Source organism: Macadamia integrifolia, chromosome 6 (assembly GCF_013358625.1).
Source record: "Macadamia integrifolia cultivar HAES 741 chromosome 6, SCU_Mint_v3, whole genome shotgun sequence".
Lineage (NCBI taxonomy): Eukaryota > Viridiplantae > Streptophyta > Magnoliopsida > Proteales > Proteaceae > Macadamia > Macadamia integrifolia.
In genome coordinates this window covers 39,187,104-39,201,909 of record NC_056562.1, presented here as the reverse complement: position 1 = coordinate 39,201,909, position 14,806 = coordinate 39,187,104, and the positions used below count along the sequence as shown (strand labels likewise).

At 38.8% G+C, this 14,806-nt stretch overlaps 2 protein-coding genes, 1 long non-coding RNA gene and 1 pseudogene across 3 annotated transcripts; 2 read left to right on the top strand and 2 right to left on the bottom strand.

Moving 5' to 3' along the window:
• Positions 1-442: 442 nt before the first annotated feature.
• On the bottom strand, positions 443-2,716 carry LOC122082288 (rhodanese-like domain-containing protein 14, chloroplastic). The gene is made up of 4 exons (XM_042649747.1): positions 2,276-2,716; positions 2,058-2,104; positions 1,223-1,321; positions 443-869 (listed from the first exon to the last, which is right to left on the bottom strand). Exons 1-4 carry the CDS (start codon positions 2,496-2,498, stop codon positions 732-734), a joined length of 507 nt encoding a protein of 168 aa, XP_042505681.1. The 5' UTR covers positions 2,499-2,716; the 3' UTR covers positions 443-731.
• Positions 2,717-4,700: 1,984 nt separating this feature from the next.
• Positions 4,701-7,667, top strand: LOC122081304. The gene is made up of 3 exons (XR_006141064.1): positions 4,701-4,808; positions 5,264-5,423; positions 7,160-7,667. It is a non-coding gene; the product is annotated as an uncharacterized LOC122081304 (long non-coding RNA).
• Positions 7,668-9,271: 1,604 nt separating this feature from the next.
• On the bottom strand, positions 9,272-10,472 carry LOC122081434 (mitochondrial import inner membrane translocase subunit TIM23-2-like). Its single transcript, XM_042648580.1, has one exon. It carries the CDS (start codon positions 10,041-10,043, stop codon positions 9,489-9,491), a length of 555 nt encoding a protein of 184 aa, XP_042504514.1. The 5' UTR covers positions 10,044-10,472; the 3' UTR covers positions 9,272-9,488.
• A 2,911-nt stretch (positions 10,473-13,383) lies between these two features.
• LOC122082626 lies at positions 13,384-14,743 on the top strand (annotated as a pseudogene).
• Positions 14,744-14,806: the final 63 nt, after the last annotated feature.

The following is a 14,806-nucleotide window of genomic DNA, read 5'->3' as shown; positions in this document are numbered from 1 at the left end:
CCCATTAGGGTAAGAATCCAAGAAATCTGTAGCAGTTGGAGACTCCACCTAATTTATTGTTAGCATGACAGAACTGGAGAAGTGCATGTGTGGATGCATGGACTCGCATCATCCTTTTGTTCGAACTGTGAAAAATCTATTTTTCATTTGTGGAAGATTAGGAAGTTTGCTATGGCAATATGTTTGGATCAATTTTTGGTTTGGGTCCGGTTGGTCAGTGAATTGATCATTTACCCTGTATTTCGAAAAAGTCTTTGAAAGAAAATGTTATGTAGGTCATACTGAGGCTGTGAACGTACCGATTTTGCCATCTGGAGTATATGATTGCCCTATACAAATCTAGTGTTGATTGTAACCAAGGACGGCAGAAAATATCCCTTTAGGTGTTCCAGATGGACATACCAAGTCCTAACTTGTAACTTACCTAGTAATGTTACCAGTATGAGCACATTGCAGCAGTCCAATCCATAGAAACCCTCAAAAGAGCACATAATAGTTAATCAATTTTACAGACTCTGGACATCAGCAAAACTACCAAAAACCTCTACACACCAGTCACACCAGACTGGATACAATTTCAGGTTGCGAACAAGATCGGTGCCTCTTCTTCTTCTTTGTTTCTCTTGTAACCCAAGAAGACTGATACAGAAAAATGAAGAAGAATTAATGTCTTTTGCTCATGTCAAAAGTTGGAGTTTCTGTAGAGTTGTCTGAATTCTGATCCAACAACCTCACTCCTCCGCAACTGCAGGTAATCCTTCCTTAAACCATGAGTATAGACCTCCTTCCAAGTGGAAAACGTTGGTATATCCATTGAGAACGAGTAAGTAAGCAGCTATTAGAGACCTGCACCAATCAGTGTCAACATGTTAGTAATAATGATATTGCCAAGATGCAACTTTAACCAGGACAAGATGAGGGAGATGATGTTGATTTAGTAATTAGGATTTATACAACTTTATTAATTACTTTTAGGGGTAACCTGGATTCTGGTGAACCCATCAGTAAAAAGTGATGAAGAGAAGAGTCAATTGATAGAAGAACATGCAGAGTGATCCACGGCTGAACTTCGGTTCTTGATGCCACTCGACAGAGATAATCACATAAAAAACTATCTCCCTATCTGTAACTCATGATATATCATGTTGATGGCATGGAATTGCCAAAGACCTATGAGAAATTAAGAAGTAAGTCTAATTCCAGTGGTAATGTAGAGAATTCAACTTACCTCTTTGAAATCTGCTTCTGGGCGGACATCAAGGATTACAAAGTTATTTTCATTCTGAAGGCGTAAGGCTTCTTTTACATCTACGCTGCGTACCTGCAGTTTAGTAAGTTTATCAGAAAGAAGTCTTAACATGTCACATGAAAGCCAACTAGATACTGGTGACCTCCATTGCTGGTTTCTTGGCAGCTGAACTGGGCAAGTACTACATGAAGATTACAGTTTTGAATCTGTGTATCTTTCTGGTTAAAAATGATTTACATAAACATGACTTCAAGTTATCTTTTTTCCTTTTCCTTTTTTTTAATAAGCAATGGAATGGGTTTGGAATGGCTAGGGCTCATGTTTCATGCATAGAGACTGTGTGTTCTTAATGTCTTCATTATCTTTCTAATGGGTGGGAGCTTAGTCGATTCAATTAGGATTAACCTACTCGCAGAATGGTAATATCACTTAAATGTCACTGGGTTTTCTCTGGAGAGGAATTTCATTCTCTGATTGAGTTTATGAGGACTGAGAAGATGGTTTCCATGACAGAGGTGATACTGGAAAGATCCCACTGTTGCTGTAATTGATTTAGCATCCAGAATCTTTCATGTGTTCAATGAAACATATCAACTGTTGAACTACGCTGGAAGTAACTAAGAGATGAACAAGAAGCTGAGAAGTTGCATGAACCTATAAGCTGTGAGGCTTGCGTGAACCATACTGATTCTAACTACAATAATTGGAAGTTTGAGATTTTAATATAGTTATCAATCTTTTGTATATTAAAGAGTACAAGTACAGAGTAAATTATCAGAAAAGCTAGAACAAGATGGGAGTTTAGTACCCTTTTCTGAAGTAGATATTCACGCTTGATTTTCCAATCTTCTTCAGCTGCTCTCACGAACCAGAGAGAGTTCAAGAAAAAGGGGTTAAATTTTTTTTGAAAAGAATGGGGACATCAACATCCTAGTTCTCAAATGTCCAAAACCCAAATTATTCCCAATTATCAGAGTAATAAGAAGATACCATAGGATAAAATAAGATCAAAATGCAAGCAACTACCTGGTGATTTCACGGGTTTGGTGGCAGCACTTCGGATTGTAGAAATAGAGGAAGATCGAGAATGGGAAAACAATCTCACGCCGGACGAAGAAAGGGCTCCTGCTGTCAAGCAAAGAGAACCAAATTTAGGAGCAGAGAAGGGAATTGAGGATGAGATATGGGAATTAGGATTCAAAGAAGAAGGAGCTGGGTATGAGGTGATGATCAGTCTAGGAGCTATCATTCTTCAGACTTAAAAAGACGCCCAGAGAAGGAGAGAGAAGGAGGAAGGTTGGGGGAGGAAGATGATAATGGTTACTAATAATAAAGAAACGGATTAAACCAGTAATTCTCTATAAAATTCTGGTGTTTCTCTGGGTGTTTGATTGGATTTCAGTATTAATCAACCTTTGTTACTTCCATCCTCTGCTCCTTTTGTTATGCTCCCAATTTTAATGAGATTTAGAACAGTAGCAATGTGAGGTCAGTGGTGGTGGGCCTCGTAAGATTGATTGGTTGGTCGTGAGGTGGAGTTGGGATTTTTCTCTACTCATAGAATCTGAATTCGTGGCAGAGCTTCAACGTCTCTCTCTCTCTCTCTCTCTCTCTCTCTCTCTCTCAACTCTCAACTCTCAAGGGAAGATGTTCTGTGGGCCAACGGATAGGTTCACTACCACCTCTATGTTTATCTTTGTCTTCCTCATATGAAATGATGTTGTTGCATCTTATATGCAAATTGTTTTACTGCACATTATATTTTTTTGTGGAAAGTAATTTTATTCTTCTAAAGGTGGAAAGCACATTCTCGTATAGTTAAAAAGCCTCCAATAATCATGGAAGGTAAATAGATCATATTATCGTACACATCATCGATCAGACCTTCTTGGCAAAGAATATTTTTTAACCTACAAAACAAGTGGCTAACTGTAAAATATCAACTAGAGGTTGCAGTACCACTGAAATATTGTTAAATGATGTGCAGGTTATATATGCACACATTTTCCTTCTTCTTCTTCTTCTTTTATATATATATATGCACACAGTTTTTAGCAGTCCGTTTCTACAATCAAACACTCCACATTGTCTCACAAAGCTTTCGATTGCCAATGCCTCACCCTAAGGGCCCATTTGTTTGATGGGGTTTTTCTGGGGTGGGATTCAAGGCGTGGGATAGTTGTACAAACTATTCCACCCATGAATTTAAGGGTGTTTGGTAATCACGGGGTGGGAGTTTGATTAGACAACAAAATAAATGTGCAACTCCTGTTGGTCCATGTGGCTAGTAATTTTTCCCACCCCACCCCTTTGTAAAGTCTTGTCGATTTGGTGGGACTTTGCTAGTAAACATGAAGGAAACCAGTTGGGAGATGGCATGAGAACACCGTTGCACTGCGCACCACCCCGCCTTGCCATGCTTGAAGCTCCTCCACGACAACTCCTTCTCTACTGACGATCCAAGATGAATATCTTCAAATTAGCAGAGACAACAAGATTATAAAAAAAAAGGAAGTCGAAGAAGAAGAAGAAGAAGATGGAGGTGGAATGGTAAAGTGGTGGTAAAGTGATGGCAAAGTTCATTTTACTTTCCTGTCTGTTACCTTATTTTCATGTGGGTCTTAGTTTACAACAATCCCACCTCATACTCCCCGCTAAACAAATAGGGCCTAATAGAATGAGAACCCTTTTCCCAAATTATATATGAGTAGTAAAATTTCTAGGCAAATTCCCTATGCCGGCCCTTTTTCTCCTACTTGACATGTTTCCTGTCTGTTACCTTATTTCCATGTGGGTCTTAGTTCCACAACAATCCCACCTCATACTCCCCGCTAAACAAATAAGGCCTAATAGAAGAACCCTTTTCCCAAATTATATATGAGTAGTAAAATTTCTAGGCAAATTCCCTATGCCGGCCCTTTTTCTCCTACTTGACATGTCAATTGAGTTGCAACTTTGTGAACTAGAGGATTTAAGCTCCCTACTTATCAAATTAAACCAAATTAGAGTTGTCCAAGTGACGAAATAAAGGATGGAAAATTTTAGACTACAAAAATGGTGCATAGTAACACTATATATTTGTAGCGAGGGTTTCTTTCTTTGTAATGCAAGCAATACTGAGAGGTGTGAGGACGAGTGTTGTAATCCTATTCTTACAATCTTACTTGGATCATCTTCCGTGTGGTGGAAATGGGTGGGCCATCTAAATAAACCTCTCTAGAGTCTAACCCACCTAGAAAAACTCACCTTATATTAAAACAAAATCCAAAGATTTTTGTCAGGTTATACAAACAAGCTCCAGAGTCCAGCCACCAATAGAAATTTCAGCTGCTTGAGGCATAAACTACCATTAAAAAAGGTCACATTGCCAATGGCGAAGGAATTCCTCCTCCATGGGTAGAGGAAAATGTAATCCAATGTCACATGTTTTGTTTTTTGGTAAGGACCTAATAGCTAAGCCCTTCTGAAACTGAATTATCCAATGGAAGGATTACCATCAGACCTCTCACTGAAGATCTTCTTGTTCTTGAATCACCAGGACCTCGCAACGCCCAACAAGGTTAGAGCTTACAATCCCGAGATCTCATATTCTTTGGAGATCATCCATTCCTGATTTTGCCTTAATTTATCTCGAATTGGGGATTTTTTTAATCTCTCTTCTCTGAACTCTTGGTTCCATATTTTGAGATTTGTTGTTTACCACTTCAATTTTGTGGGTTCGATCATATCAGATAGATGCTCATCGACCCTCTTTCTAGGAAAAGATAAGAAGAAGAAGAAAACGAATTGGTAATCAATTCAATTAGGGTTCTTCTGGCTAGCTAACCGCCTAAGCTATATCGGCCTTTTGAATCTAATCACCTGATCAGATCAGATTTAAGAAGCATATATGTTAGCTCTGCAGCCACGCCCAATCCAGTAACCTTGCAAACTCCAGTTTTGGATTGAATGGCAGAGTCAATGTTGGTTTTTATGAATTTGGTAGATGTGTAAGCAAGCATTTTTCTTGTGAAGTTTGCAGGAAATGGAGGGTCTTGGCTTCTAGCAATAATCTGTGGTGCAACCTATTCAAGGAGAGGTGGGGAGAAGATCAGGCCGCCTTCTACGCCCCAGTTGGTTCCAAGTTATGGAAAGATGTTTATGTAGTGCAAGATCGGTGTGATCGAGTCGGAGTGTAAGTTAATTTTCTTGTTAATTTTAATATCTTGCCATATCTGAAGTGAAACTCGATCAAAATCAAACAATTAGATAAGTCTAACATTCTCAACAAGATCGTTTACTACCGTAGGAAAGAAGAAAAAGAAATCTGCAGGCTTTAAACCTATAGCATTTACTACTCCTTGGTGAACAAATAATCTGTGTTTCTTCTACAATTACTAAAGCTTGTCACCAGCTTAGTTTTTCTGGGCTGTTAAGCATAATACCTGAGATCCATGGAGTAATCGAGACACAGAACCCCATCATAATTGTTTCTAGCGTGCACCTGAACTCAACCCATACTTGTCCCAACTAAATGGGTCGGCTACATGGATCCTTTCTCTCCAGTTGGATCTATTCATAACCATACTTGGAGCTACATGGATCATTTTTCTTCAATCAGCTCTATTCATTACAACTTGTAATAAGTTCTAAACTGTGCTGTTTTTCCTCACCACTTCTCCTAGAATCATTTTACGCCTACCCTAGCTCTTTTAGCTCCTTCAAGCTAAATCAAATCACCTTATGTGTTGGAGCATTGAAAGGCCTCCGTTGCAATGTCTATGCCACCTCAAATTCTTTCTCGCAATTTATCATGTATTGAAGTACTCTAAATTACTCTAATACATTGATTCCTTATTTTATTTTTTTCAGTTTTACCATTATCCAACCCAATATCCTCATATCAGCTATACTAAGTTTGTTTATATTTTTTCCTTCATTGGCCAACATTCAGCTCTTACCTATTCTGGTCGAATAGCTATCTTATAATTTTCCTTCAAATTTTGAAGGAATACATCGATCACAAACACTCGGATGCACCCTACTTCATCAACCCTATTCTAATCCTTTGTGCAACATCATCCTCTATTTATTCTTCTTTTTCATATGATTAAACTTAGGTACCTTAAATGCTCACTTTGCGGTAAGTCTCTATAATCAATTTTCACTTCCTCACTTTCAGTCCTATTGTTACTAAAGTTACACTTTGTAATTCCAATTTTATATTTTCCCTGCTTGTGTTTCTAGCATGCTGATCATAATTTTTTTATTGCCTGAAAAAATTTTAATGTTGAAGTTGGTGATACTGTATTTGATCCAATCTTTTGAAATGTTTGCATAAATGATGATGCTAACCTTTTGAGAATTCAACATTAAAATTTTGAATTGTTATCTGTAAATGAATTAAGAAAAATGTAGAACTGTAGGAGAAACTATGATGTAAGCTCGAACTCCCCCTCATTGTTTAATGATGATACCAACTCAACTCATAACACTGTCTGCTTTGACATTCCACTCTATTTAGGCCCATGTCATGAAAAGAAAGTACTGTGAATAAATCGGGTTGGTTATCTGAATTTCATCTGAGAGAGGGTTTCTCACACACTATGAAAAGTGGTCATTAACCAAGGATTGGCTGGAATTCCCACTTCGGCTTTGAAATTCACCGGCAACTTTTCTAAAAGTTACGAGCCCGAGTGAACTGACTGAACATAAATGAAGGCAATGGAGCCATTCTAAAATGGGAGAAATTAGCACTACTTACCTTTTATGCAGTTCTTTCTGTTTGGCAACCATTTGCCTAATCTGTATATAGTAACTTTATTCCTGGTGATGGGAGGATGCATATATTTATACAAGGCCAAGTAATTAATCCTTAAATAGATGCTTGTGGCACTGAAACATTGTACATTTTATTACATTTTGCTTCAGGGGATTGAAAATTGTCAAGGAAGGTGATGACTACTATCTTGTTCATCAAGGAGAAATCCAGCGGTACTTGGGTTCTAGAAAGGGTGACAAAGTGTCTCTGGTAGGTCCAATTTAAAAGGAGGATCTAGCAGGGAAGAATCCATGGGGGCAGAGGAACCTTGCTTAGGAATTCTTGACAAGATCCTTTTCTTCATCGGCGACTTGGAAGTTGCATCTATAAATGCAAAACGCAGTCGGGTGTTGTAATTTATCCAAGATTTTGACTGCATTTCCATTCTGAATGTAACTATTGTATAGAGCGAAGTTTGCATTTCATGCTTCCATTCTACGTGACATGTATTAACCTGAGACTATTTTTTGGGTGTTTGTATTGCAGAATGGATAGGTCAGGTCGCGTTGACTGCATTTCCATTCCAAATGTATTTATTGTATAGAGCAAAGTTTGCATTTCTGCTTCTGTTCTATGCGATATGATTAACCTGACTATTTTTGTGGTGCTTGTTTTCCAGTGTGGATTGGGGGTAGGGGTTTGGAGTTCTCTCTCTCTCTCTCTCTCTCTCTCTCTCTCTCTCACACACACACACACACACACACCCCGCTTTGATGTTGCAGGTTTGATTACAAGGTTGTCCGGGCAAATAAGTGAATGGCAATGCCCCAATTCCAGCTTCTGCCCGTCTATTACTATGCCGTTATGCTGAATATGTGATCTCAAGTTCTCAAACAGATGCTCTGCTGCATCGTTCAGAATTTGACTCACCCAATCTTGACCATAGGATCTTAGGCTCTTTCACACGGAGTAGCCGCGGTATTGTGCCACAGAATGCCAGGAGGTTTTTGGGGGGGGGGGGGGGCAAATTTAGGCTCTAAAATAGTATGAAATTTAAAGCAAATTTCCAGTTGATGGATGTCGCCAAAGCAACATAGAGGTCTGGAGCCTGGAGTGATTCTAAAGAGTTGGAGATGTAGCTGACAGTGGACAGGAACAAAAAACTTGACCAAGTCTACTTGAGATCTCAAAACAAAAAAGGAGAAAATGCAACAGAGACTGAAAAACTCATGAAATCAGATATCAATACTACACGATAGAACAAGTGCCGGGAGAATGAATCAGAAGATCAGAACCACCAGATGCTGTGGACAACCAATCCAATGCTGATAGCAACTCAGATTTCAGAATTGATCCAGAGGTAATGAATTTTGAAAAAGAAAGTTCCAAACTGGCTAATCTCTACTTTCCTTTGAAAAAGTTAAAAAATAAAAATATAATTGAAATAAATGAAAATACAAACAATAAAACCCTGAATCCTTAGTGATGGAACAACCAAACCTGCTTAAATCAAATTAATAATACCTTCCATTTCCACTTATTTCTTTACATGTTTCTTTTCTTTTTGTCTCAAACTTCTGCAAATATTGTTACCAACAAGAAAGGCAATCCAATGAATTATTTTCCAGACCAAATTATAACAGTTACTACACAATTTTTCCCTCATCTAAATATCAATCAACTAAAAACCAAAAACAAAATAATAACAACAAATTAAGCAGAAAGAGCTTATAATGATTGTCAACAATTGACAACTGCATTTCTTAAGAGTATCCAGCCATGTGGAATTCAAAACTAAAAGCCCTACAGCTACCAAAAAAAAAAATTCCCCATTTCATAATGAGTTAGCATTAATCTGATAAGCTTTTGCCCAAAAAACAAAGCGAAAAATGTGATAAGCAGAGTATAAGTGCTTGGGTACTTATTGTCTCTATGCTACACAATTCATTTCTGAAGGTCTTCAAAATCCAAATAAGGGATGTATTATGTATAGATAGACACAGATCACATACACTGAAGAGCTGTTTCAAATAAATGATAAATCCCATAATGAAAAGGCAAAGCGAAACAAAAAATTATCAACTTCAGAAAGGGAAACCCAGGGGATGGGAGCATGGAAGGTCCAAATATCGGTACCCAGAAGTATAACACAAACAGTTTCCCAGCATAAGCAAACCATCCCCCACCCCGGCAACACACAGAATAGCACAGAAAAGAGTGGAATTAGAGAGAGAGAGAGAGAGAGAGAGAGAGAGAGAGAGAGAGAATTCTGCAATTTAAGCTTTATCTAAGCCCAGAAAAGCACTTTTGAATAGAATGTTTCTTCCCGTACATAGATGGTTCAATTATTCAACAACATCCACGCACTCCACAAATTACATGGAGATGGAAGGGGGAAAGAAAATATAAATCGGTGACGTGTATATTTCAATTTTTCAAATCTGAGAAGTTATTAAGAATACCCAACGGAAGAGGAAGAAGGAAGGAGAAGAAGAAACCCTAGATGGGAACGTATCTCTTCAAAACCTGCTTCCCAGTGACAACAGCTCCGACCATCAGCCCTCCAATAGCGCCGGCGACAGCGGCCGACCTTGGCCCTGACGCCGCCTTATACAGGGCTCCGGTACCAAGACCGGCCAAGACACTGTTCACGACGTCATCCGTGTCTCTGACGGCGACGAGTCCGCTCTCCAGTCCCGCGTACAACAAGCCAATAATGCCAGCTCGGTTACCGAATTGACGGCCAGAGTGACCGGAGGCGTTGAGGATGCGATTGGTCCGGAGTTTCAAGTTGTCGCCCTCTTCAAACGCCTTGACGCCTTCAACAAAACCCTTGCCTGCGCCGGCGATAGCTCCAGCGAGATACCCACAGCCGGTGTAATACGTAAGATTCTCACCCCAGGATCTGCGCTGCACAAGGGACTCTTCTTGGAAAAGGAATTCGGGGGAGGTCGGGAGCTTATAAAGGGTCTGAACCGGTAGATGCAGATCTTGGTAGGGGTTATAGAGACGAGGCCGATCTTCATCTCCATGATCACTTTTCGAAAACGCCATAAATTCTATTTCTTTGCTTTCAGTCCTGATTTAATCTATCAGAAAACCCCAGAGTCCAATATAGAATCTGGGTTTGATCTCAGAAGAGAATTTAGCTTCTGGGTCTTGACTTGAAGAGCTGTCTGGACTCTGGAGAGGTCTTCTCCTTATGCCTTAGGTGGAGAAACTAGAACGAACTAACTAAACTAAACTAAACTAACACCATTGAATGAGGGGTGGCGAGAAAATCTTGAGATTCCCATCACACGAAAAGGAAAAGGAAAAGGGAAAAGGTGAAGGGACCTGGATGGTAACTGCGTGGAATGGTGAGTCGGTGACTGACGCGGTGAGAAGACAACTTCCAATTCCTATATTAGCAGGTTGGATTCTCTCCACATATATTCACTTTGACATGTGAGCCTATTTCCTCAAGAGGCGGCTATATATGAAACCAAAAGTAGCAGGTATTGAATTTTACCCTAAACATGGTTCTCAGACGATCCACATTGATTTGGCAACTCTCCAATCCTGGTACTGATAGATTTTGTATCGATTGAATGACACAGAACAAGGGTAAAAAAATGTTGAAAAAAATACATTCGATATCGATCCAATTCCAATATCATATCGATTTTGGGGGTAAACATGTTTGTTTCAATATCATCCACTAAAACCATGATTATCCCCAAAATGTATCTCCAATAGATAGTTCAGTTGGCAAGGTCTTAACATCTCATCATTAAGAAATCATGAGTTCAAATCTCCCATATAGGTGCAAAGGATCTATTCTCATGTATTTAGAGAGTTTTTACCTTTTATGAACAAGCATAACTAATTTTTCCATGGCTTTTTTTCCCTTCCAACATTATCCAAGATGACTTTACTCATGCATACTAGATGTAGAGGGGGAAAAGGAAGAAACTATGATAAGAGTCGATCCTTAAACCATACAATTAATTGTACAATGGGTCTGACTAGAACGGGTTGAGATTCAAACAGAATCAGTTTGAGTCGGATCAACCAGAATCAGGATCGGAATCAACAGATTTGATCTAAGTTTTATATCCCTACTTCATAGTTCATACATTAGAATTTTTTTTTTCCCCACATTATGAAATAACTGATACTCTTAATAGATTTATGTTTCGGCTTCAATTGTAGGAACCATAACACCGTTGACCCAAAAATAGTAATAATAATAATAAAGTCAACAACTAGAAAGGTGGACTTAATGACAAATTGGAGCCAACTAATCCGGAGAGTTCTTGTACATGTTTTGTATTCTCAACCGTGTAAAGAATTGATTTTGTTTTCAACCAAATTTTCAACTTATACCATTAGACATGAGAATTCTGTCTGAACTAAAACTTGAAAACTCTTGTTGGCAAAATATGAATTCTGTGAAAGAGAGGAAATCTGATGAATATGCTTGGAAAGAAATTTATTCCAAGCTCCACTCTCTATTGCTTCCAAGGTGATTGATGTCTTATGTGAGAAGGGGACTGATATAAAAACTTAAGGAAGCCCAGGATCATATCAATCCATATATGACACTATGTTTCAAGGTTTCATTCTCACACTCTCGCACCAAATCATCTTTTCTAGAAGGATGACATGGTAAAGAAGGATATTCGGAATCCTATCACTTTATAAGAAATTGAAATTTGAAAAGAGAACAAAAATCAGCTTTGATGGACTCTAGGCTTTATGACTCAGCTGCATTTCATCACACACATGTCAGGACTGCATAGCTTGGTAGCTCATGTGGACATGATGGTTGCATGAAACACTTTTTTCAAGACATCCATTGGTGTAAGATTCTTTCCCACAATGATAGCGTGGGAAACTCTCTCCCTTTAAGGGAAAATTAGTATGAAGAAAAATTAGTAACAAAAGGCTAACAAGTAGCGAGGGAGTACAAGAATCCCTACTCACTGATAATGTAACCATATGATGGGATAAATCATGAAACTTTGACCCCTACTAACGAATTCAAAAATACATTTTCCCTTGATCATTTAATGATACCGATGACCATGAGCATGGGATTCTTCCTTCACCATTGAAAGAAAATTCAATTGTTCAGTTGTTCAATAGAGAATCTATTTACCTATATTTGCACATGGCTAACAAGCAACACCTCCTCCAACTCAACTTATTCAACTAAATAGAGTTAGCCACATGGATTCTCATTTGCACCCATTTCAAACTGGGGAAAAAAGCACATGATATGAGATAGTGGGAATCTATTTTACAGAGCAAGGGATGGAAGCCTCAATTAGGGGTGTCAATCGGTCGGTTCGGCTCGGTTTTGGTCCAGGTTGAGTCGGTTTCGGTGTGGGAAAGTTGAAACCGAAACGAAACCGAACCAATAAGAAATTCCGGTTTTGGTTTGGTTTCGATTTGTCTTCGGTTTCTTAAATCGATTTGTAACCGGGTTGGTTTTGGTTTTTGGTCCAGTTTGGATTCGACTTTCCATACAAATGTTTACAAAACTATGCAAATTTTGATTTTTTTTAATGAATTTTGGAGTATTTCGGTTTCTTACAGGTTTGGTTTCGGGTTCATCCGGTTTTCGATGCGGTTCGGTTTGGTTTTGGGGTTGCAATAATCCAAACCAAACCGACCTAATAAGGCTTCAATTCAGTTCGGTCCGTGTTGTTATCGGTTCGGTCTAACCGGTTTTACCAGTTCGGTTTGAAAATTGACACCCCTAGCATCAATTATCATCTATGATTAAAAAACTGAAAATTCAATCATCATCAAATCTGGCCTAAATATCCCGAAAAATCAGGGGAAAATAAAATAGACTACAGCCCATGTGCTGCACATAGTGACTCCTCTACTTAATTTCTAATTCATACACTCCTAATCCTGTCCCAGTCATTGATCCGTAAATTCTAATTTTTTTATGTTATTATATGATGTGAACTGTTCCATGATCAGCCATCATAATCATAAATTTTTAAACCATTCAATCTCTAGAACTTTTTTTTTTTTTTTTCTGTAAAATCTATAGAACTTAAGGATTTCACAGTTCAGTAGTTCACACTTCGCACCGGGTTGAAATCGTCTGCAATTCCAATCTCGTACAATTCCATGCAATACCACCTTCAGGCGATGACACATGTATTGATATCAATACAATGGTCCAAATCTGGTACAACTAATAAAACATTAAATCAGTGAAGAGGCATTTAAATCAGATCTGGACCATTGTATTGTTATCAATACATGTGTCACCATCTAAAGGTGATATTGTACGAATTATACGAGATCGGAATTTAGACGATTTTTTTCCCTTCGCACCATTCCTTATTTCCTTATGTGCCTTTCCAGATTGCCTAAAGCATGGAAGAAAAGGTGGGAATCCTTTCCGGAGGTGAGAGATGATACTAGAAAGAAAAATGGGAAAAGAAATAATAAGAAAATAGATGTGACAGGGACTTTCGAAGCTGGCAGCATGGAGAGTCTATTCTAAGTTCTTTTAATAGAGGAAAGGTTTTCTAGTAATTCTGTCTTTCAACTTCGCCCTCTTGTCCAGCTTTCTGTCTCAAGCCAAAAGTCTTCTGAGCCCATGAGATTTCCTGTGTTTTGCTCCTCAATTTGAGAGAGAGAGAGAGAGAGAGAGAGAACGAGCGAGCAAGCAATTGGGTGAGATGATTAGTTTTAGGCTTTCAAGAAGGCAATTTTTCTGCGCAGTTCAGTTTCTTATGCTGCTGCAAACCAATGTCCTCTGCTATCAATACCAAGTAGGAGATTTGCATGCTTGGGGGACCCCAGTTCAGCCAATCCAAGTATCTACACCACCTGGTCCCAAACCCACCAGTTGAACATTGGAGATTCTCTGTGTAAGTTTTTTCCTCTCTGCAATCCTCATTATATCCTTTTAGTATTTGATCTCTGCATTTTGCATTCCCAGATAAAAGAACTTTCAAAAGAAAAGATTGGAATTTGTAAACCCATTTCGATTTTTTCTGTTCTGTTCTGTTCTGTTCATTGTCATTCATGGGTTTTGGGAGGAAAAAACAGATCTTGATTTCTTTGTCTCTGCAGTGTTCCTCTATCCACCAAGTCAAGATTCAGTGATCCAAGTCACTCCGCAAGCTTTCGACGCATGCGACCTCAAGAACCCCATCATATCCGTGGACGACGGCAATTTCTTGTTTAACATCACTTCACCGGGAAGATTCTACTTCACCAGTGGAATACCAGGGCGCTGCAAGAATTCACAGAAGCTCCAAATTTCAGTACTTCTAGCAAATGGGTCTGCGCTTCCTCCTTCTTACGGCTATAGCCCGGCAGATTCCCCTTCATACCCTACAGTGTTTGGGTCCATTCCGACGACGCCGACGCCGTCGCCGATGCCGATGCCGATGCCGATGCCGACGACATCATCTTCTTTGCCTCTGCGTAGCCTTTCGTCAACCATTTTTGCTGTTGTTTTCGGAGCAACCATTTTTATGATTATCAGTAGCAGAATCTAATGGGGTTTATACTTGGATACAAATTAAATTTGGAACCCAGATCTAAATTACCTGGTTGATTGCTTCAGAGCTACTTCGAGATCATTAGTACAGGATTGAGAACAATTATTCAAATCATTATTTGTTTTGAAGTATGAAAGGGGTCGTGAGATTTAGTTTTGTCTTAGACATGAGATTTGAGTTTGTATTCTTTCTATGATGTAAAGAGAATAAAGATGCATTCTTTCTTCTGAATCTGCTTATATGTTTCAGATAAATGGGTATTCCCTTGGATTTTTTGTTCAATACTTGATTGAA

What these genes read in the sequence shown, in the direction of transcription:
- LOC122082288 (XM_042649747.1), bottom strand. Translation starts at nt 2,498, where the DNA reads ATGATAGCTCCTAGACTGATCATCACCTCATACCCAGCTCCTTCTTCT. An exon ending in CAAACCCGTGAAATCACCAG is followed by an intron (nt 2,105 to 2,275) that starts GTAGTTGCTTGC and finishes TCGTGAGAGCAG; the next exon opens with CTGAAGAAGATTGGAAAATC. An exon ending in CAGATTTCAAAGAGGTAAGT is followed by an intron (nt 870 to 1,222) that starts TGAATTCTCTAC and finishes CATTATTACTAA; the next exon opens with CATGTTGACACTGATTGGTG.
- LOC122081434 (XM_042648580.1), bottom strand. Translation starts at nt 10,043, where the DNA reads ATGGCGTTTTCGAAAAGTGATCATGGAGATGAAGATCGGCCTCGTCTC.